This window comes from Alosa sapidissima, chromosome 9 (genome assembly GCF_018492685.1).
Source record: "Alosa sapidissima isolate fAloSap1 chromosome 9, fAloSap1.pri, whole genome shotgun sequence".
In the NCBI taxonomy this organism is placed as follows: domain Eukaryota; kingdom Metazoa; phylum Chordata; class Actinopteri; order Clupeiformes; family Clupeidae; genus Alosa; species Alosa sapidissima.
The window spans coordinates 23,244,256-23,268,725 of NC_055965.1; the positions used below are offsets into that span (position 1 = coordinate 23,244,256).

The following is a 24,470-nucleotide window of genomic DNA, read 5'->3' on the forward strand; positions in this document are numbered from 1 at the left end:
CACACACACACACACACACACAGTACGCTGTAGTTTGTACACACACTCACATGAACACATGACCATCCAGGAGTCACCTGCTGACTTAATCAGTTTGTGCAAAACAAGAAGGGTGAGTACTTTTTTGTGGAAGAATTATATGAATAAATGATATAGAGTAAATATGTCTTCAGCTCACATCAGGAACAAGGAAACTAGAAAGGCGCTGCATAACATGACCTCTGTCTCTCGTTCTTTGTCTCTCTCTCTCTCACACACACACGCACGTACAGACACACACATTCATACAGAATGTACACAATGTAGACTAACTCAAACAAACACACATACAACAGACTTACAAAATGCACTATTCAAATTTAGCATCAGCTATCCTCCAGGAAGGAGGAACCAGATTTTACCTTACAGGTGCCAAGCTGTCAAAGGGAATTCTCTCACCTATAAACCTTCAACATGTCCACACACCCACACACAGAGAATGTTCACAATGAAACCTTAATCAAACACATACACATCCAGACACATTTTGCGTTTGCTGTCTTGCAATCAGGGTTGTTACGGAGGTGCATTTCTTTCTTAATTGTCTGATGATTTTATCCAACACAATTTACATATGTTTTATCCAACGCATCTTACAAGGGTCAGTCTCCCCAGAATAACTCAGGGTCAAGTGTCTTGCTCTGTGGCACAGCAGTGGCAGCCATGAATTGATCCCACATCTTGCCTGGTTACTGCCACTATCCTACCACCAGCCCCTTTCTAACTGTATGTTCACACTGAGAGCACTCAGACATTAATTTGAGTTATCCTGTTTTTTTTTAAAATTATTATTATTATTTCTATGAGAACCAGCCTCTCGGCCCGAGAGCTTCAAAAATAGCCTGGTCAAGTACAGTACAGGCTACTCACATTCATTCAGTATACAACAGTGTGCACATGGACACACACATTAATACATGACCGTCCATTCATACATCTTTTAATCCTTGTATTATTGTGGAAACACACACACACACAGACAAACACACACAGACACACACACACTCAGACAAACACACACACATACACACACACAGACAAACACCCTGAAGCAAAATTATTTTCTCAGACACACCCCCTGAACGAATGCAGGAGAGCTCTCATGTGATCAGTCTTATACCTCACACAAACATGCACACCTCACACTTGTGGAACAAACTGGTACAGCAGGTAATCAATCTTTTTGTCTTTAAGTGAATTTATTTTTTCTTAATACATTGACAACCATTTGAAAGGTTGGATGACCATGTTAAAACATTTTCTAAAGCACTTTAATAGTATTGTTATATGTATATATGTTTAAAGATGTAATGATAGGTCATCTAGACACATTTCAAAGTGACAATCTAGTTTAATAAATATATCATGTAAGAAATAATAATAATTAAAGGAGAAATCTGGCCGATTTTTACATGAATTTTGAACTGGAGTAGCAGCTAATGGACAGTACTTCCAGTGAACTACAATGCTAGGTCTGAGGGCATCATCTAAAGGTGCCTTTTTGCATCAGACTCAAACAGAATGTCATTAAAAATTCTGTGCAACATGAACAGGGTCCTTACATGACAAAATGATGCAATTTCAACACATTAATTGTGAAGAAACCATTTGAATTCAAAATTTGTACTGCCAGTGTAAAGCAAATTTGTCCTAAAAACAAGCAAATTCATCTGCCAGTGTGTTAGGTAAATTTGTCTTGATAAGACTCCTTAACATAAAGTATTAAAGTATTCTGAAATTAAGTCAGAATGATCTTTCGAGAGAGTACTACGTAAGTCTCTACATAATAAAGACAATACCAAATAGATTTTTTGATCTTAATATGAGATTACTAACACTTTGTTAGATGTTTTTTTTGCAGTGCAAGCATTTCATCTCCTCCACATACTCTGGGATGACTGGAGCCATAGTGCAGAATGTCCTCAAATACACTGCAAAAAATAAAATCTAACCAAGATTAAGATAAAATGTTGCCCAGTAAATACAGTATATATCAGCATATCAGCATACATAATTATATATTAATTTGGTTTGTTTGTTTTTTATTGTGTTTTAATCTGTAAATTGACCATGGGTGCTTTGAAATTCATTGTGTAACAAATAAAATGTATTATTATTATGAATATTATTATTATGATATTATTATTATTATTATTATTATTATTAGTAGTAGTAGTAGTAGTAGTAGTAGTAGTAGTATTTAATAATAATAACAACACCAACAACACCAACAACAATAATAATAATAATAATAATAATAATAATAATGAATCCAAAGTTAAACTGAATTTTGACAAGGATAATATTGCATTGTCATGTTCAAGAGATCCTTGAACATTTTGGTTGCTTAGTTAGAAATTGCTGTCTTCTAAAGTGTGTATTTTGTGTGTGTGTGTGTGAGAGAGAGTGTGTGTGTGAGTGTGTTTGACACATCTGACACTTTCCATTTCCATTCAACACAGGAGAGGAGAAGGGGAAGATGGTAAAAGCAGAGAACCACCAGAGGTTCCTTGGAGGGATGAGGCAGCGCTTCCAAACCATGCTTGCAGCTGTGGGGCTCATCTCAATCATGGCTGAAGGTTTGCTCAGCTGGCAACTCGGGATCTTAGTCATTGTCACAGGGATAGTGAAAGAGATTTTCAGACCAAATATTGCACAAGCCATGGTCAGGACTGTGGTCACAGGATGTATAAATCTGGCCAGACATTTGGATCCCGTTGAAGGAAAGACACCTGCATCCCTGGTGGTCTCTGAGTATGGTGCCATAGGAGGAGCATTAGGTGGAGCAGTTGGTGGAGCTGTTGGTGGGGCGGTGCACACAGTCTTGGGAGAGGTTCTCCCGGTCTTCGGACAGGCAGTTGGGGTCGCACTGGGTGTAGTTTTTGGTAGGATATTTGGCCAGGCATTCACCGACGAAATCTTAAAAAAAATGACCGCAATAACAGACAAAGGGATTGCAGGAGCACTAGGGGGAGCTTTAGCGGGCGGCTTCGGAGCATTGTTTGGCTTCATGGCAGGAGGGATTGTTGGAGGCTTCATGGGTGCGCTGTTGGGGGCCGTGGGAGTTAAATATTTAGGCACTTGGTTGAAGGAGACATCCCTTGGAGGAATGCATCGTTTAATTTCAATGTTTTCAACCGTAGCCATAGGTCTTATCACATCCATAAGACATATCACCACACTATTTGGAGTCATAGGCCTGCTTGGAAGTTTGGTGGCAATCCTGGCCATGCCCCTAGCCAACAAACAACATAAAACCAAAGGTTTGTCAGTAATTGGAAAAAATAATTATATACTTCTGGATAGTTTTACATATCCTAAATGTTTTGCATTATAGTAACTACCTTAAACTGTTTAGCATACCCATACACATTACATACAGTACATTACATTTCATACTTTAGCAAGTGTTGCCTCTGTGTAATTACAGCTACAAACACCTTTAACAAGAAGAAAGAAGTAAAGGCAGAGGACAACACCAATAAGGACGTAAAAGGAGAAGACAGCAATCAAGATGAGAATGAGAAGGGGATAAACGTAGACAACCAGAGACTTGTTTGGCAATATTCTGAATTGATGCTTTCAGCTGTGGGGCTTACCACAATAATGTTAACAGGTCTAATGGCAGCGTTAACACTCGGAAGCCTAGCAGTGATTGCAGCGGTGCTTGAACTATTCGGTGGGGGATATGAATCCAAGAGTTTGTCAGGAGTCGTAACAGCAGCCAAGGGCATTGTGGGAGCTGTTGTGACAGGATGTGGAAAACTGGCTGGACTTTTGAAGCAAATCGTAGGAAAGAAAGTAGCTGCAATAGTGTTCCCTGAGAATGAAGGAGATGCTTGCACCTCGGCCGGAGCAATAGGTGGAGCTGTGGGCGGAGCTAGTGGTGGGGCAGCACTCACATTCTTGAGAGTGATGCATCCAATCTTCGGGCAGGCAGTTGGCGGTGTACTAGGGGCAATTGTTGGTTGGACAATCGGCAAAGCCTTCACCACCAACATCATGACCAGGCGTGGGCAAATGGACAAACGCCCAGGGGCAGTAGGTGGCGCTATAGGGGGGAGCATTGGGGCGTTTTTTGGCTTCATGACGGGAGGAGTTGTTGGCGGTTTAACTGGAGGCGTGATTGGCATGATGGGGGATAAGTACCTAGGGATCAGGAGTAACTGATTTGAAAGAATGCATTAAGGAAGTATTACAGGATTTATTACAGGCCACATAATGACTATTTCGCAAGAGATTCAACCTGCTCAAAGTGCAGCAGAAGAGCCAAAGAGTTTATGTGCCATCAAAATGAGATAGGAAATAATATATTTTGAGGGCAAAAATCTTTAGGGCTATAAGTTTATTGTTCAGGAATTATTACATACTACTATTTCACAGTGTAGCAGAAGCAGTGGGTTGGGGGTTATTGATGTCAAGTATTAATTAGTTTGATTGTGTTGTCCCTAGATATATATTGTATATTATAAAATGTACATTCATTATCATAAGTCTTTTGTGAGTTATAAGCAGAATCTCATGTGTCGTCTAGTCTTGGCGGCTCTTTTATTGCTGGGGAGCTTTTCGGTTATGATTACCATTTAGTTATCATTACCATTAGGTGTGATTTTCCTCAGAACTTAGTCAGGGGTATAAGGATGGTATAAGAATGACACCATATTATTTAGACTCTCACGTCAACTGCAATTTAGTTTTGCCTTTACTACTGTTGCGTTATGTGACATTCACACCTAATAATTAATTATCAGAAATGTCTTTTGTTATTACCAGAGTGGAATTCATTGTCATTAAAATATGTCTTGTCTAGTTTTGGCTTCTCTTTTTTTGGGAACTGTAGAACGAGCATGTTTTGATCTAGCACTGCACTGCACTAGTGGTGTAGATGTGGAATGGTTGTGGCTGAGTAACAAAACCTTATGTTTCTCTCTTCCTCTCTTTAAATTTAACCAAGTGTTATTAATGTAATATTAAGATCAAAACATCTATTTGGTATTGTTTTTAGTATAAGAGACTCACGTAGCGCTCTCTCAAAAGATCATTTTAACTTAATTTTATAAGAGTTTGACAATTACACACTGGCAGTCAAATTTGTTTTTTGTTTTTTTTTACCGTGAGACATCTTAAAATAAGGCAACTCCTTATTAAGTTAAATCAGATGATTTTACAAGAAAGCACTGTGCTAGGTAAGTCTGAAACCAATTCCAAATTGATTTTTTTTGATAACTTGATAAAAGATTAATAACACTTGGTTAGATTATGAGATAAGCTGGTTTTGATAACTTGATAAAAGATTAATAACACTTGGTTAGATTATGAGATAAGCTGGTTTTGCAGAGCACAAAACTTTGTGAGGTGTGAATAGATGAAGCCATAATATTCTGGAGCAGATCTGGAGAGATTTAGTGTTGCCTTCTGTGTACTGTGCCGTATGAGATTCACACCTGATTTGCCCTCTAGTGTTCAAAGCAAGTAAATGCTTTTCTTTGTAGACAGTCTCGCCCAAAAAAGTGCATTCAGAGCTCATGGAATAGGGTGTAGGTATTCTCATGACATGGTGTAAATGAATGTATGCTTAGTATTTTCATATTAACCAGATTAGCGTGCAATTACAGACATTATGGAAGCATGATTTTTTGGATTGAAATACTTTTTGATATGTACATTTATCCGAAGTAACTTACAAAATGCGGAATAACATTTAAAGTTCATTAGGTGACAGAAAATACAACAACATAAAAATAATGGAGTACAAAAACAAGTCTGTTTATGGTTGATAATGGGTTCAAATGGAGCAATTTTAAAGAAGACGATTAGAATGCTTAGCATGTTGCAGCGGGTACACATCCATGTCAAAATAAATTGCTATTTTTAAACCACTGACAAAGTTCAAAATAGTCTTACACTTCAGTGGTAGTGTCCTTGGGTATCCTACAGATTAACCAAAGTTGCTAACTATAGGCTAAAACAAGGAGGGTTTCTGAAGGCAGTACACACTGCCTTACTTCTTTTCCCGTAGCATCAAATCAGTGGGTGCGTTTGAAACAATAGTTAAAAACTCATTGTCAACCAAAAATAGACCCAAGATTGTTTTTACTCTGTAGCTTTTCTTCAACGATCAGAGGATGAGAGAGCAGTTTAGGTACTAAAGTGTACATACTTGAAGAAGATAGAAGCTATATAGGATATGATATAACGGTATGTTTAAAGCACACATTTGCCGAAATACATCATTGTTAAAATACATCCATTAACATGTAGGTGTTATATCCTGTAACCTCCGGACAGACAGCTTCTCATAATACTGATTTAGAAGGTCAGACATCTTCCTTCATGGATATATTACCTTGGGTCTCAATATTGAATCTGCACATCAGGACACTTCTATACTGCAGGCACTTCTCAAAATGTAAAACAGCTCAGTAAATGTACACACACTCATGCATACACACACATACACAAACACACACACACACACACACCTATAGAAACACGCCTTTATTGCTCTGAACATTAACCTGCATTGTGATTAGTACATCCAGTGACATAACGAAACACAATGAAACATCATTGAGAATGTCAAAACTGAGCTGCCATCAGAGACCTCCAATGTCAAAATCTTTACATGAGCACAAAATAAATAAAACAGCAATGCATGACTGTCAATCTGACTACAAAAGGCAGAATATCTCTTTGCATTGAGACAAACAGCTATTTCGAATCGGCTGAATATTTGATGTGGGCATATTCACACGCGGGGTCTCCGATGGCTTTGAGATAATCACCTCCCGAGACACTGCGTCCAGCGGCACTCTTCTGGAAGCTAACGGAGGAGTAAGTGACCGTGTCCGAGGGGCTGTTCTGGAAGCTGAAGGATGAGTCAGTGACCGTGTCCGAGGGGCTGTTCTGGAAGCTGACGGAGGAGTAAGTGACCATGTCCGTGGGGCTGGTGGACAGATAGGCAGTGGCAGACGCAGTGTTGAGGGGGGTCTTTAGGTTTGTGGACACATCTGTTGTGTTCTTAATTGCATCATATTCATTAATGGTTTGAGCCACCTGAGAGAAAGAGAAACAGACACGTTTAGTTTTTAATCTGAAGACTTATTTTACCTTTCACTTGCAATGACATTTACCTCATATGAAAACCTTCAGCAGTAAGACAAACACACACACACACACACACACACACACACACACACACACAATACAATTTTTAATATCACTGGCTGATAAAACATTACCAACAGTAAAACTGCACACACAGTTGTGCAATGACGATGCATAGCATTGAAAGGGTATAGGGTTTTAACAGACATCAAAGGCTTTACAGTTTCACAGTTTCACTCACCTCTTTGCCATCTTGTTTGGTTTGTACCATTGTCCTTATTGATGTGTCCTGGTCGATGTTCGTCCCTGGAGAGTGAATAAATCAATAATTTCAAACTAGTAACTACAACCATGATAAAGTGCAGTCAGGGGGCTGCGCACAAGGCTGCAGTATTGAAAACACATTAACACATCTATCTCTCTCCCACTACCTTACAGATTACATTAGATTACAGGAATAAAAGCACCGGTGCTAATGCAAATGTAGTTACGACATTGAATAACTACATGGATTTTGGTGCCTTATTTCAGTGCCACTTAAATCTTTTTTTATTTTAATTTTATTTATTGTTTTTAAATACGAGGCATCGCTGCACGTATAATCATGTGTGCTTAGATAGGTGTTCAATTATATGCTTTTAGAGAGGTGTTCAGTATATTTGTCTAAATATATTGATAAAGAAAAAAAAAACCTAACTGTGTTAGTGGAGTTAGTTTAGTAACTTTGAAATGTATGTATCCCCCAAGATACGTTGCCAGATTAGGGTAAACTGCAAAAAGAGATGTTATCATGTACAGATATATACTGCCCTTCAGCGTATCACAGTTAGCTCATTTTATGGCAACCGAAAGGTGAATATAAGAGTGAGCGAATGAGCATGATGGAGGAGATCCCTGAACACTCTTCAGGCACTAGTGATGAAGATGAGGATAATCAGGTAGAATTGAGAGTTAGAACTAGAGACTGTGAATAGTTCTGCTGAGGAGGAGGAGGAGAAGGAGGAGGAGGAAGAAGAGGCGATGGAACAAATGCCTAAAAAAGCTAAGGAATTTAGGTGACAGTGCTTAAATTGAGAGACATTTGGCCATATTTACTGAAGTGAGCAGGCCAACCAGCTTAACCAATGAGCAGTCCCTTATAGAACTCAACAGTCACCACCTACCTCCCTAAGGGGTCAGGTACTGGATGTAAGTTCCCCATTAATTTCCCCATTTGATGTCTGGAAAAATCTGTATAAAGTGTTTTAGGCCTGGCCTTAGGCTGACCAGCTATGGTGTGAATCGTGATTGTGCAACATTTAATTTAGTGCAAAACAAAAACTAATAGAAAAACAACAAAAATACATTATATTATACATATGTATACAATATGTATTCACTTAATTTCCAATCGAAGAAACTACTAATCCCATGATCAGCTATTGCGAATAATGCATTTTCCAATGTTTGCCAACCTAATGATAGTTTAACACACTTATTTTTGACTGTAAGACAAGATGACTTACTCCCAGAGGTGGGACCAAGTCACTGTTTGGCAAGTCACAAGTAAGTCCCAAGTCTTAGCAGTCAAGTCCAAGTCAAGTCCCAAGTAAATACAGAGAAGGGCAAGTTGAGTCCAAGTCCAAGTCACATCAAAGCCAAGTCGAGTCCAAGTCCAAGTCCCAATCTTTTTCAAGTCCTGAACAAGTCATCAGGTACTCTTCACTTAATAATGCCATTATTAGACTATCGATCATAATTTTAGCACTTCCATCTAATCCACAGTATTTTTTTTATAAATACAGATTAAAATATGTTCAATGTTTCTGTCTTGTAATCTTTTACGACATGTGCATACCTGTGTAATATACACATGTGCATACCTGAGTAATCTCTACAAAATGGATAGCTACATGACACTCAGCACAGCTGCAAATATATATAATGTTTTTCCAAATTGCGGAGCCCACTGTAAGGATGAGTAATAATTTGACTGATGGTATTTCACTGCGCTAGGCCACAGATTTGCCTGCAAACAATTTATTAGGCTGTCTGCCAGTGGTGACTCATAAGGGAAGCCAAGGTCAACACTTTTATATTATTTAAAAGATAATAATGACAGTAATTTTGTTTTGAAGTATTAATTTCTTAAGAAATACTAGACATTTGATGCTGTTTATCTAATTTGTAAATGGTGCACGGTCACTTTAAGCCCATTGTGTGCCACTGTCCACACGTTCTCATAATGATCTTTTTTTACCAGCTCCGTTCAAATATAGCCTATGGCTAGTCCACAAACTTGTTTGTGTCACATGTATAGCACAATTTTAACAATGATAAGCATGATATTAAGTTGGCACAAACAGCTTTCATTCCTTTGGAAAGAGAAGCATGTATGACATGATGCTTGCTTGACATTTTCTGTTTGCAATTAAAAGTGAATTATGAGCCTGGTAGCCAGTAGCCACCTAGCTACAGTAGCTGAGTGGAATGCGTTTCAATCGGCATATCATGTGCTTCATGTAAATAAATTATTGAATACTTCAAGACTCACCAGTTCCATTACACAAGGCAAAGACAACTCTTCATAATATTCTTGTCCACTTTCCAAATCACAGTGAGTGCAGCTATGTCATAGTGACCTGGATCTCATAGTTTATAACAGTATAGTAGGCTAGTGAGAAACGGATAAATTCACAATCTCCTCTAATCTCGTATTTCTTTGCCTCCACGATTTCTTTTTATATGTTTCTTATATTTAAAAGAAGATATCAATCATCATCAACAATGACAAGCCAGCTGGAACCTACTCGTTTTCTCTCCCTCTCGTGCGTGCTTAGATGTGTTCTCAATTAAATGCAGTAGCTTAGCATAAGTTTAAGTTGGATCTTAATGGAGAGGACTCGAAAAGTATCATCTTTATGTAACATGCTGTTGGTGCTTTTTGACAAACGTTCTCTAACAAGAGTGCAAATCAGTTTGCAGTAAAGCTACTAGTGATTGGCTAAATGTTGGTCCTTCCTCTGTCTCTTGGTGCCCTACACACAGTGCGTAACGCGTGTGGGGGTAGTGGAAGTAGGCTACTGAACTGTGCTCTGGCCGCTTGTCTCCGCTATTTTTTTTTTTTTTTAGTCGCGGGAAAGCGTCTCTGGGTTGACTGGTACACGATCAGGAAATTTAATTTTTGATTGGAGACATGTCAAGTCATCACAAGTCAAAGAGGCAAAGTCCGAGTCAAGTCTTGAGTGAATAGTATTCAAGTCCAAGTCGAGTCGCAAGTCATGCCGAATTTTATCAAGTCAAGTCTGAAGTCATTAAAATCATGACTCGAGTCTGACTCGAGTCCAAGTCATGTGACTCGAGTCCACATGTCTGCTTACTCCACAGTTTACATTAAGCCATTTCCACTTCAAGTTAAGCAAAACAGTTTTCACTGGATGGCCACACATAGACCAGTGAGGTTCTATATGAGTATATATAATCGCTTGATTATGCCATAGCTGATTTTAACCTTAGACTGTATAAAATAGGTTTTAAGTCTACATTGGATGGTTACATTTTTTTATGACTGATAATCCAGTTCTCAAAGGAGAATGTGAATTAGATCGTTACTTCCGAAACCTGAGTGGGCGGTGACTGTTAAGGTCTTGGTATGGATGGCTCCCTGCAAAGTTCCCTTGTTACTGTATATACATAGCATAACACTGTTTGAGTATCTACAGGCTATATTTTGCTGCCATTTTGGTAAATCAAAAAGAAAAGCCAAATTAATTTACACAAATACTGACAAATTGCCATGTTATCTCATTTAATAACTTTGTGTGTACTTCTGCGAAAACATTTAAGCACCTGTCAGCGGCAAAAAGCCTGTAAATTCAGAGCATCCGATGAGATGTCATCTCCATAATATATAGTAGAATTTGATAAAAAAATAATATGAAATCCATTTAAAAAATAGTATTCATGACATAAATGATGAAGGAAAGCAATATTTTATCAGTTATATGTATCAAATGAGAAAAGGAAAAGTTAACCAATTTGATTATTTTTATACCTTAATAGGGCAACGTATCCCAGGAGATACAACTCATAAAATCCAAAATATCCAAAATATTTCAAAAATGAGTGTGGAAATGTTTTCCTTAGGTGCAAATGAGACAGAATGTAACATAAAATTATTTTTTACTACTATTTTTTGCCTGTTTAAGGGTTAAATACATGTTCAGTGTTCATGTTCATGTTTATGCCGGCCTGAGTCAGAGAATATTTCAGGAAGTCAAATAGGGACAAAAAAAGGAAGTAAGGAAGTATGGTGTGTGCATGTGTGTGTTTGTATACGTGACTGTGTATACGTAAGCATGTGTTTGTAATTCTGAAGAAATCAGTGTTTACCAACCTCTACCACCTGTCTTGCTTCTTCTTTTTCTGCAGACGATAAGGATTACCATCCCTATCAGCAGTGCAACCACAGCCAACGACACAGCAACAGACACCATGACGTGTGAAAGATCTGTTAATACATCACAGAATTCCGATAGGGAATTAGTAACATGTGAGAGTGTGTGAGAGACAGCCTGACTTGTGACTTTTGAAAACACTTATTCAGCACATATTCATTATATTGAAGTTTGCAAATAATGCTATGACACATCACATGTGTGGTACAAGCATAGCCAGCCATCTTTAACACTGACACCACTCTGAGAGACATCCCCATAGGGAATGTTTTGGGTTATTTGAGACATGGAAAAATTGGTGCAATGTTCTGCTTTTATCATATTACCCAAGCATGACTGCAGATCACTCTGAGTTCATGGGGTGACTTGCTTCATATTTTTTCATATGAATACTTTCCACATTGAGATCAGCCAGAAAATATGAAGGACAGTACAAATATTATACAAACATTATGCAGTATAATACAAAATGTTATACTTTAAAGATACCTAGCTTGCTTGTGCTGGTATGTGTCCAAGCACAATCATTTGAAATGATATGCTGTGGCACTTGATAAGTGTGGCACTTTCCTGACAATCTGACCACTGACTAATCTGAAGACTTCCATTTTTGAATTGAAGCTCACATTTTGACATCTTTCTGTTTGTCTGTCTGAGTCTTAGTTTGTCACATTCTGGGTTAAGGCATTTAGTATAATACACTCACCTTTCTTGATAGTTAGCTGAACAGCTGAAGTGAAGTCTGGTCCACTGTTGTCAATAACCACCACACACCAGTATATCCCAGCATCCTCGACTGTGAGATTAGAGATGGTAACAGTGAAGACTTGATCAGCAGCAATGTCCCGCAAAGAGACTCTGTCCTCACTCAAAACTCCCTCCTCCAAACACTTCCTTGGATCTTTTCCCCGGCAGAAATGTTTACGATATGCCCCACTGGTGTTCTGATACTTGCAGGGTATGTTAAGGGTGTGCCCCTTAAAGCCGCTCACACTAATCACTGGCAATGAGAGAACATGAACCATGAGATGCTACACACAAATGTTACAAGATAAAATTAGGACAGATTACTATCAGAAATACATGGACAAATGCATTGTTTGGCATTATGTAAAGATAACGTACAACTTTTAACTGCCAGTGGCCATTCACGATAAGGATCATTATCCTTTATTCCACAGCGGTATTTCCCAGAATCGTCTGCCTCTAGTCCTCTGATGGTCACCGTAACCTCATTGTCGCTTGTGTTGTCGTAGAGGAAAAACTTTCCATTGTCAGCCCTGACTTGGTCGTGTTCAGTTTGAATCAGACTGGTGGGGGATCCTAGTTTTTGAAGGTATTTAGCATTTTTCTCAAATCTGCTTCCATATGGACATTTCATCTGTACTTCACCTCCTGTGTAGCCAGTTAGTGGTATGGCTGTGGCAGAGCGAGAGAATGGTTTGAAGAAAATAGATCATTCATTGACTTTATATAGCAAAAGCCATTGATTGCTTCTGGTTGCAAAAAAATAAAAATAAAAATGAATTGTATGTCTTATAAACAGATCATTTGAAAATGAGTTCACACTGTAAACGGGTTGCATAATATATTTGGCTGGAATATTCATTATTGGAAGGAAATTGAGATTTTTTCACACTCACCCCAAAACGTCACTGTTTCAAAGGTGTTAAGAAACCCATATAAATTAGAAACTGCACACCAGTACTCTCCAATGTCACTGTCAGACACACTACTGATGGTAACAGTTGCAACTCTGTGTAGTTTGTCATCATTTATGAAAAAACCATCCAGAGTATTGATTTTTGTGTTTGTGGAAGCCACATAATTACAATTTATACCACTAGTGTGCTTGCAGACGTGTTTGAAGGCTGCCCTAATATTCGGTTGGTAGTGACAGGAAATGTTTGTTCTTTCTCCCAGATAGCCAGTCCTTATCACTGCTTCACACCAACCTACTATAAAGTAACAAAAAAATGGTCATTAGGAGTCACTAATTTAAAAATAATACACATTGATAAGTTACCAAATTCAGAAATCTTACATAGTTATTTACAAATGAATACATCTCCATAAGTAACCATGTTCAGAAATCTTACATTCATACAGGAAAACCAAAATGTTGGTGGACACAACTGCTGAAGTGCCATTGAGCAAGGCACCCAACCACTCACTGCTCCCTGAGCGCCGCTGTAGCAAGGCAGCTCACTGCTCCGGGTTAGTGTGTGCTTCACCTCACTGTGTGTTCTCTGTGTGCTTTGTGTGTTCACTAATTCACAGATGGAATAAATGCAGAGACCAAATTCCTTGTATACACAAGTATAGTTGGCCGAGAAACCTGATTTACATTTATATTTACCGCTATATGCAGGGAAAAGCTACTATTGCATTGTAGTTTTATTGCGGTTGTTGTTGGCCACAACCAAACCTCACAACCTCTTTCACAAAACACACGCAAGTAATAATTTAAACTAAATAAATGTAAATAATTTAAACTTAAACACAGGCACTATTCTCCTAGACTCTCCTCCCAAAACACACCCACATCCCCAAAAAGGGGTGCCACTCTTACATTGGCCCTGGTAACACAGCCTATTGTGCTCGATGGTGTTTTAAGCCCCTATCGTCGACTTCAAGGCACCTAATCCTAACCTTAAACATTCAAACTTTCATGCAGCGCTGCCTGGAAGACGACGTTGGGGGCTTAAAACACCATAGTGCTCCTATCTTACAACACTACACACATTAGCCTGCCAACACATAACACCTTTTACACTCACACATTACTCTCAATCTAAGAATGCGTCTTCACCTGAGTTAGCTCTGTTTGTGCAGAACATGCCATGTCTTTAGGCACATGTTGTGAGGGAAAATGTGTTAGTAAATTTGACTCTCAGTGTCCACAAGTACTATATAAAGTATTGTAGACTATATCCTGTGGTGTCACAACATCTCAGAAACCATTTCCTTCGGATGAAAATACTGTTGTAGAGATGGAAAAAAACATACATTTTACCTGTGATTAGGAAGATGGTTGACACAGACAGAATCATCTTGAGTTTCAGTTCAAGTCATTTAATTTCAAGAGAAGCGTATATATGTATTTGCCTGTCTGAGCTTTTAATACAACAGACTTAGTAGTGTTGACAAAGACGGGGAAATCTCAATGTCCTTTCAAGGGTGTGCACCCATGTGGCTGGCGTCTCTCTCGTAAGTTCCCTTACTCTGACTAACATCCTTCCCCTTTCACACCCCGCCCACATTCGCAACTCCATGATGGTCTACCAAAAGAGAGAGCGAGAGAGAGAGAGTGAGAGAGAGAGAGAGAGAAATATAGTTTAACCAGTTGTAGCCTATTGAAAATGTGATATCAAGGAAACTACAATCAAGACAGAGAGAGAGGGGGGGAAGAAGAAAGAAGGGTAGTGTGTGTTTGAGTGTGTGTGCGTGCATGTGTGCAGAGAGAGAAAGTCTGTGAGACAGAAAGCTGTTTTAGAGGTGAAGTAAGGGATAATGGATGACACTCCATTAGATTATCCAAAAATAATCTCACGTTCGAGGTTGTAATGCGGCCACGACGCGCAGTGGAGTGTGTAGTGTGTTTATTTTTTAGGATAATCTAATGGAGTCCATTATCCCGCTTATTCTACTGTTAACATGTTAAATATTAAGTTAATTTTACATTTTTTTGTTATCCCATTTGGATAGTTAAAGATGTTAAATAAGTATTTATTTCAAACTGTTACTTTAGTCCCGCATGAATGGATGCTACGCTGGCATACTAACCAGCGGGTCTACCACCTAGGCTACATACAGTATAAAACAGTCAAGACATTGATGGAATCAAATTAAGGCATTTTTATTTTTGTAAACTGAACTGCACGTTCCCATTGATGGTGAAGTTTGATCTGCTGGTTCTCCAGTCCAGCCTCGGACAGCAGCTGAACGGCGGTAGTGTGCGAAGAGAGGTTGGTGAAGCGCTTCTCAAGTCCAACAGCCTCACTGATGCGTGGCAGCTAGTGCTCATAGAAAGTCATTTCTGGTCGGCCGTAATCAGACATATTCAGCGCAGCCGTGTTTTTTTTTTTTTTTTGCTGTTCCTTGATACAATGTTTCAAATTAACAGTAATTTTCTAAAGAATTCGGGCGAATTGATACAAAATATGTAAGAAGGTCAAAAAAATAGAACTATGTCATAGCCGTGCAAAAAAACCGATTTTTAATTGCACATTCTAAAGAACCTTCACAATGGGAAACTGAATCAAGCAGTAGAATAAGTGTGTTTAAGCAGCATATTTTACCAATATATTGTGGCAATTTAGAGGGAGTAATAAACAGCTTGGTTTGCTGCCAATTGAACCTGGGGGTCAGGATTTACAGGGTCAACTTCAACTAATGAGCATCCAGATAGGCTGCAACCATCTTTAAAATAGCATACCATGTGTGCTTACTTGTAGCCATATTTTTTCAAACAACCAAATTAGTCTTACTATTAGCTGGACATAGGTTTCCAAGACTCTTACCGGGCATGTCATGTCTTCAATGGACAAGATATGGAGACAGATATATAGATTCAGTATGTAACCCAATGGTTTGTGTTTTTTATTTGTTTGTTTACAATGAATATAAATTAACGGTAACAGTAATAATAGATTAGTATAAGTTAGTTTAAGTTTACTTTTGATAATAAGAGTCCAAACAACAACCAACTTGTTGTGTTAGTGTAAATGAGCATAGACAACCGGCCAGCTAGTCTTATACGTCCATTCTACAGTGTTACAGCAGTGTGGTTACAGTGATTCGGTTTAATGTGAAAGGACTACAGAAGTCAGCCCGACCTAGCTAAGTGGGAATCATGACAGACGGTGCTAGAGAGTAGGCTAACCTATAAAGTGAAAGGCTAGGTTACGGGTACGCAGGCGAGACACGCCGCTCCATCCCTTACCAAAAAATCCTGTAGGATTTACATTTTTTTCCATTAGGATTCAATGGACTGTGAAAATTCTACAGGATGTCTTGCCAATGAGCAAACGCTTCCTAGGCGATGTCTTCTAGACTGCAACGGCATTCATCGGCCCGACATCGGTAAAATGTATGTGTGCCGTCTGGGTATGACATGTAGGTGAAGAGTTCTGCTCAAACAAGCTAGGATAATGTTAGCATTGTAGCTAATGTAATGTTGGCAAATTAGCTGTAAATTAGCTTTCTATCAGAGGTCACAAAAGGGGCGCTGCTAGGGTGGTATTTCATAGTACGCATGAGGGCCCAGGGCGCTAATTATGATGGCTACCCTACACGTAGAGGTGTTAAAAGCTTTTTAAAAGTTGTAGGATGAGGGAGATTTCCCTCCCGGGAATTTTTTTAAAATTCTGTCTGTTAAACACACCATTTTAATGCAATTTGGGTGGGACAGAAATACCTTTACAGAGCAAGCAGCTCTGGCCATATCGGCTCTGGCTCACATGACGTGAACATTGCTTTAAATGCATTATCGCTTCACTACCCAACACGCGAACAAGGGAAAGGAAACCAGTGAGCTTATGTCGCGATTTGTGATAGGCCTAGGCCTAGAGAAAAGACATCTATAGTAACCTAACAATAAGGATTTGCTTAGACTGCTGTTTGGTTGTCCCAAACTTTGAGACAATCCATACTCTACACATTAACTGAATATTTTCAATCTTGAAACCCGAACTGCAATGTTCCAAACAGAGTGACTGTAGGATGCAATGCCTAATCTCACTGCCTTGGGCATAACTGCTAAGCACAGTGCGCCTATTAAGGTCAACTTGGTGTCACATTGGCTCTTGGGTGACCGTAAGGGGGCTTCTAATGCTCCAAATGAAACTCATGATTACATTGCATGAATATCTCTATTAAAATGTGAAATGTTTTTTGCACATCTTTTTTTGGATAGCAGTGGGAATGAATTCAATAGGAAATACAATCCTATTAAACAAATCTATTGGATTTGTTTTATTGGTTTTAAATTAGGAGGATATGATTAATATAGGATTCCAACAGAAACAATCCCATATGACCCCTATCATATTTTGGAACCAAAATCCTTTAGGCGTAATCCTACAGGAGTATTGTTAGGATTATCACATAGGATTCCAATGAAAACAATCCTGTCGAATCCCTATCATATTTGGGAACCACAATCCTATAGGAGCCATACTAGGATTATCCTACAGTACAGGACTCCAACGGAAACAATCCTATAGGATATCTATCATGTTTTGGAACCAAAATCCTATAGTACAGATACATAGATAGACAGATATATTGATTAATTGATTGATAAATAATTTTATCCTCCACATTTCAATGTTGTCTAACTTCCTCCATCAGTGATAAAACCTCAAGCTGCAGCTATTGAGTTAGACCCGTATCATACAGTGGGGAAAATAAGTTTTGTCAAACATGTCAACATTTTTTTCAGTAAGTATACTTCCAATGAGGCTACTTGCATGAAATTTTCACCAGACATTATTATTAACTCAGATAATCCACCCATATATATAAAAAAAAGACAGTATCTTCACGAAGTTTAGCGTTTGCAGCCATCTTGAATTTAGTCACGATAATTCGAGCGACGAGTAAGAATGAACAGGTATGATAAGGGATCAGATTCCAAAAATAATTCAGTGGAAATGCATGGATTCCAGTTTCTTCCAGTAGCAGCAACTGGAATCCATGCATTTCCACGGAATTATTTTTGGAATCTGATCCCTTATCCCTTTGTCATTAATTTTTTATCTGAAGTGAAGTATTTTATGTAAGGGATAACGGCCCCCAAGGTGTCCTGTCATACGGAATAAATGGACGAGGGCGAAAAGCAAAGAACTCCCTGACGGGCAGTGGAAGATTGCATCACCAACTGAAAACTGCATCTTTTTTTACAAAAGTAGCATGGGCGTAGGTGGCATATTAAAGAAGGGATGTTGGGTCATCATGCAAAATCCTGAATACACAAACAATACAATGCAGCATATCATGGATCAATCATCAAGGACATCAATTCAATGGACAATACAATATATCAATGTTTTAAACATCTAATAATGTGTCTTGCGGCTAGTTCCTTTCCATGCTGATGGATTTGAACGTTTTTTTTTCTTGTCTTTCTTTTCTGCGCCGCTGTAGATGCCTGCCCCTCCACTGTAGCCCCCTGCACCTCCACTAGTCCCCTGCACCTCCACTGTCCGTTGTGACCTGTGGCCGAAGGCCCATTACATTTACATTACATTTAGCAGACACTTCTTGACCAAAGTGTATTACATATGTCAGCTATATTACAAGGGATCACATTGTCCCCAGAGCAACTTGGGGTTGAGTGTCTTGTTCAAGGACACAACGGTGGAAGTCGGGAATTGAACCAACAACTTTCAGGCTACTGCACGCTAGCCCAGCTCCTTAACCACTACACTAACACCGCCCCCATAAGTATATATACTCTTTTGATACCATGAAGGAAATTTGGTCTCTGCATTTATCCCAATCCGTGAATTAGTGAAACATACTCAGCACACAGTGAACACACAGTGAGGTAAAGCACACACTGACCCGGAGTAGTGAGCTGCCTGCTACAGTGGCACTCGGGGAGCAGTGAGGGGTTACAGTGGGCAGTGCTTCGACTTGGCTAGCTTCACTCGCGGTCCGCGCGTGGGATCACGCGGTATCACGCGGGGGTTAATGTTCCATATGTGTTGTGCATGCATTACTTGAAAAGAACTAGCTCCAGTTATGTATGAACAGTGAAGGTAACGAACTCTTCATTACCTCACAGACCTATTCACAAACCTGCGGCATTTTGCCGTGTTTTGAAATCCTATGCAGCTACAGGAGCTTTCAATCGTGAGGAAGCAATTTTGCATTGTAGGCATAACTAACATGCAATAACGCCACCAACAACAACCAAAACTAGGCTAATCATTGTCAAAATGTAAATTAAATGTAACATTATTGTGAATCAAATTAAAATGTTCTCTTTTGCAAACGTAGGCATAGTAACAGAATAATTTAATAATGTTACAAAGATACTACATCAATCCGTTGTTTCATTAGGCTACTAGGCTATTTGTTTTGCCTTATTCTTGATTCATTTAGGCTAGGCCTTTTTATTCAGGGGCCGTATTCACAAAGAATTTTAAGGCTAAAAGTAGCTCCTAACTGGCGAATTTAGGAGCAACTCCTAAAAATAATGGGCGTGTCACTCCTAACTTTAGGACTCCTAATTTTTTTCACAAAAAGTAATTCATGAAGCATTTTAGACCTAAAAGTAGCACCTAAAAGTCTGGGACAGCTTAAAAGAAGTCGAGAGGACTCCTAACTCACTAAGACCTATTCATAAACAGCTTTTTGTGGCATTTTACGTTGCGATGTTTTGAAATGCGCTATGCGGCAACAGGAGCTTCCAATCGCGAGGGAACAATTTTGCATTCATAAAAGGAATGCAATAACGCCACCAACAACAACCAAAACTAATCATTGTTAACATGTAAATGAAATGTAACATTGCATTGTGAATCAAATTAAAATGTTCTCTTTGCAAACGTAGACTAGGCATATGGTGACAGATTCATTTAATAATGTTGCAAAGGTACTGCATCAATCCATAGGCCTATGTTTCATTAGGCTACTAGGCTATTTGTTTTGCCTTACTCTTTATTCATTTAGGCTAGGCCTTTTTATTCAGTTATTAATCATATTCCGTCCTTCTCACTACTTGTGTAGCGCACGCATTCTCCGACCTGTCAGCTGTCACTCATCATCGGAAGGGAGGTGTTTGGAATCATTCCCGCGTTACAATCGTCAGCCAATCAAGGTGGTCACTTCAGTCAAGCTCGTGCATGAGTAATGACGTCATCTATAGCAACGAAGACTCACTCCTAGTTTAGGAGTTGTCTGAAAGGCTTTGTGAATAACTTTTAAGAGAAAACTCCAAGCTAAAATCTTTTAGTGCGATTTAGGAGTAGCCTACTCCTAGTGGTAAGATAAAAGCCTTTGTGAATAGCCTACGGCCCCAGTTATTCATCATCTTCCGTCCTTGTGTAGCGCACGCATTCTGAGACCTGTCACCTGTCACTCATCATCGTAAGTGAGGTGTTTGGAATCATGCCCGTGTTACAATCATCAGTCAATCAAGGTGGTCACGCTTGCCCATTTACACAAATTAATGGTCGAATATTACTGATGATCGTTGTTATTTAAGAACATGCAGTGTGCGTAGGGCACCAAAAACATCTTGCTCGTAAAAAAGCATCATACCGCACATTGTGGCGGGTCTGTTATTTACTGTAGGCTGCGCGAACCACAGGGCAAGCCTGCATTCGAGGCCTTCTGTTGAAGAATTTTATATAAGGCCTGCGCTAACAGTAATCCTCCTGCCCCTGATAGGCCTACCACAGCTGTGGATATGTGTGGAATGTTCAAGTAATAACACAATCCAATGTGTGTCTCAATTGTCCCCCGCTGACCACCTCACACATTTCTCTAGATTTTGCAACGAATTTACATGACACAATGCCTGCCATAAAATATGCCAGTTTTAGGACACAGAATAATGTATGTAATGATACCAGTTAGGCCTACATTTAACAGTAACAAGTGTAATGAGCTAGCCTAGAAATCTAGACGCGCCCCTAGCGGCAGCAAATTACATTTGCTGTCAGGGCTAGTCTAGTAACTCTCCTTTGGCTTGTGAGCTCCAGAAATCGAATCTTAATCAGGACATTGAAATCGTGTATAGAGTCGTTTGGTGGGCTTAACATAATGATTGATGGCAAAGTTGCAATGGTTTGGCTTGAATTCCCTGCTACTTGAAAACAAATATCCTATTGCGTCCTATTGCGTGCAGAGGTTATTTGAAAGACAACTGATTATCCCGCCCCTCGGACTGAGCACTGTGAGTGCCCAGACCCTACATTTTAATGTGGGTCTGGCTTGCCAGGCTAGTAATGAGCTATTCATTGTCGAAGATGCATGGTCAAGTGAAATTCTTACTTTGGAAAACAAACATTTGCCGATATCATCGCCGATCATCAGAATATTGCTCTGGACTGCTGTTAAGCCAGTGGTCCAAAAACTTTTATTTAATTCCCCACTTTGATCAAAGGGCATGACTGATGATAGTGGAGATAACGTGTTACCCCGAGGCCTTTGCCAGTCAGCATCTCCGACGGTAGTCTACCCTATTAAAATATAAGTTTTCGATGTCCCAAACAGAGAGACATAGGCTACTTTATTGTTTTTAACGATCTCTATGCTACTCACAAAAATGTAGGCATGGGGACATGATGAAGTAGGCTATCCAACTGTCGTGTGTTAAATTATTGTGATTACTAACCAGTGGTTTTCAAACATGCGTGACTCGGACATCTAACTAAATGCAACAGGCTCATATTGTCCTCGCATTCGCAAAATGAGGACCAGTGTTTTGTCAAATTGCAAATAGCTATTCGTTTAACGAATTTTTATGATAGTATGCTTTTTGTATAGGCTACTATCTTAATCTTGGAATATCGGGAGGGAAGTGGCGCATCTGCAGTCTGCCAAATATGAATGTAATTCTGCGGCATAAAGCAGATGTATTTGTTTATTGTACAGAAAAATAAAAATGACATGTCAAGCAGTCAATTGACTACATTGCAGTCAAGAAGTAGGGCAAATTAAGACACTGTTTTGATTTGCGTAGTTGCATTGCCCCCAACACTGACAATAACATAGCAGATTTCGATTTTCGCTACCACCGTGTAGTCAAGCCTTAAGCCATACCCAAGTAGCCTTAATCGAGGGAATGTTTAATTATGCATGATTTATTTTGTTATTGAATTCGTAGGCTGGGATTCCTCTCGGTAACAATTATGTTTGGTAGCCTCCTGCTTTTTCAGAAGGGGCGGCAGTCAGGCTACTGACAGAGCGATGTACAGTGGCAGAGCCACGCACAGTGGCTGAAAGTGGTACTAAAGCTTCACGCCTCGTAATGCGCGACTGAAGTGGCCATTTGAAAGCGATGCCCACTGTACATAGTCAAAAATCAACACTACACCAACACTTTAAGGTGTTGTATTCACACTAAACTGGTGTTAACCCTTTAGGCGCCAGAGGTTTTTTTCCGAAACGATCAGTTTTGACATCTTCATTTCAAAAGGCTATATCTTAAAAGTGATAAGAGATAGAGACTTTCTGTAAATTAGAGAAATATTAAGGATGACCCAAAGTTTATGTAGAGATTAAATGTTTATATCTAATTTGCATATTATGACGTCATATGGTGGCGGCCATCTTGGATTATAGAATTTTCATGAAAAGTTGCATGTTTGAATGATAAAATGCACCACTTCTTTCCCCCCAAAATGTCCCTCACCTTCTGTATGCTATATTGCACAATACTGAATGCTCAGGTAAATAGTAAGTAGTGAACAAACTGTGTAAATCATTACTAATAAATGGCCGAAACAAACCAAATGCATGTAGCAGTAGACTGGCCTTTTGCTGTAGAGATTTTCCATTTACTACATACAGTAGGCACTCTGATTCCATGTATGGGGCACATATAGATTATTCAGATGACACACAAACACAAGTAGACAAGACCTGTTTAGTTCAAAAGCTCATTTGCCACGGCAAGGCACAGATCAGGAGTGAGATGACGAGACAAGACAAGAGACGATGTTAGTATTTTTTTTCTTTTTGTTGTTTTTGTTGATGTTTTTTTTTCTTAGCTGACAAAGACACACACATCACAAGGACATGAACACACAAAAAGGAACACATAGTGTATGTCCTAAATGATCAGGGAAATAGATAGCAAATCAACAGTGTAAATCATTACTAATAAATGGCTGACATTTTTTTTTTTTTATGTAGCAGGCCTTTTGTTGTAGAGATAATGACTCCCTATCCCTATCCATACAGGGCCGGCATTCCCATCATCTTGTGATAGACTATGCATGACCTAATGTGTGTGTGTGTGTGTGTGGGGGGGAGAGGGAGAGGGAGAGAGCGTGTCTCCACCTCCACCATGCGAGCAGCATGGCCAGATCTGCCTCGCGCGCGTCGAGTGGAGAGAATTTGCGCAGCTCGGACTAGGCCTACTGTCATTCTCATTGCGACTCCCCACACTGCCACTACGTTTCCCCCTAACTCTCCTATGAGCACTTCGACCTCGTCTAACATACCCAGTCGCATTAGACAAAGGCTCCACCACGTTACTGTCGCCGCGATTGTGGAGAGGCAAAAGACAGAAGCTAGCGCTATTAGGCTACCTCCAGCCTTGTTCGCCACACCACTAACACCCTGCTAACTTCCCGATGAACACTCCGAACCTGTGAAACATTATTCCCACCAGTGACATTGGGCAAACGATTCAACGTTTGTGCTTGGTGTAAGCTAAACTATGGAGTAAACTCTCACTTTGTCCAGCTGCATCATTGAAGGCAGGGACGCATCTGAAGCCTCACTAAACGAATCACCGTCATTTCCTGAAGGCAGATATTCCCCTTCAGAATCAGGGTCCGCGAATAGAAGACCCAACACTTCATTTCAGGTAAACTTTTTTGATGCCATTAGACGATAATCTAATGCAAATACTCGCTAACGTTGACAATATCGCTCTGACTAAGTGGCTCACACGCACACTAGCTCCGGTATTGCACGCACTGATTCAATGCGCTGTAGCTCAAAACTTTTGTTTAAACCATGACCTTTTTCGGACTCGGGGATGACGTATGACATGTCTACCACCTAGTGGAGTGGATGTCGAACGAAATATGACACCCTATTTGACTAAATCGGCCGTTTTATTCAGTACCGCATCTTGTCGAGTAAACTCGACAGTGGCGCCTAGAGGGTTAATGTTAAAATAAAATGTAAAAAAAAAGA

General features: G+C 39.5%; 2 protein-coding genes across 3 annotated transcripts; one reads left to right on the forward strand and one right to left on the reverse strand.

Moving 5' to 3' along the window:
- The first annotated feature begins 1,181 nt into the window (after positions 1-1,181).
- On the forward strand, positions 1,182-4,209 carry LOC121718471. Its single transcript, XM_042103483.1, has 3 exons — positions 1,182-1,209; positions 2,502-3,302; positions 3,470-4,209. Exons 2-3 carry the CDS (start codon positions 2,519-2,521, stop codon positions 4,207-4,209), a joined length of 1,524 nt encoding a protein of 507 aa, XP_041959417.1. The 5' UTR covers positions 1,182-1,209; positions 2,502-2,518.
- Positions 4,210-6,522: 2,313 nt separating this feature from the next.
- On the reverse strand, positions 6,523-14,749 carry LOC121719474 (polymeric immunoglobulin receptor-like). 2 transcript variants are annotated; one of them, XM_042105153.1, is made up of 7 exons: positions 14,599-14,749; positions 13,226-13,540; positions 12,708-13,001; positions 12,289-12,582; positions 11,522-11,635; positions 7,388-7,452; positions 6,523-7,095 (listed from the first exon to the last, which is right to left on the reverse strand). In XM_042105153.1, exons 1-7 carry the CDS (start codon positions 14,633-14,635, stop codon positions 6,751-6,753), a joined length of 1,464 nt encoding a protein of 487 aa, XP_041961087.1. In that variant the 5' UTR covers positions 14,636-14,749; the 3' UTR covers positions 6,523-6,750. The 2 variants fall into 2 exon arrangements, with proteins under 2 accessions (XP_041961087.1, XP_041961088.1); XM_042105154.1 differs by lacking the exon at positions 13,226-13,540.
- Between the last annotated feature and the right edge of the window lie 9,721 nt (positions 14,750-24,470).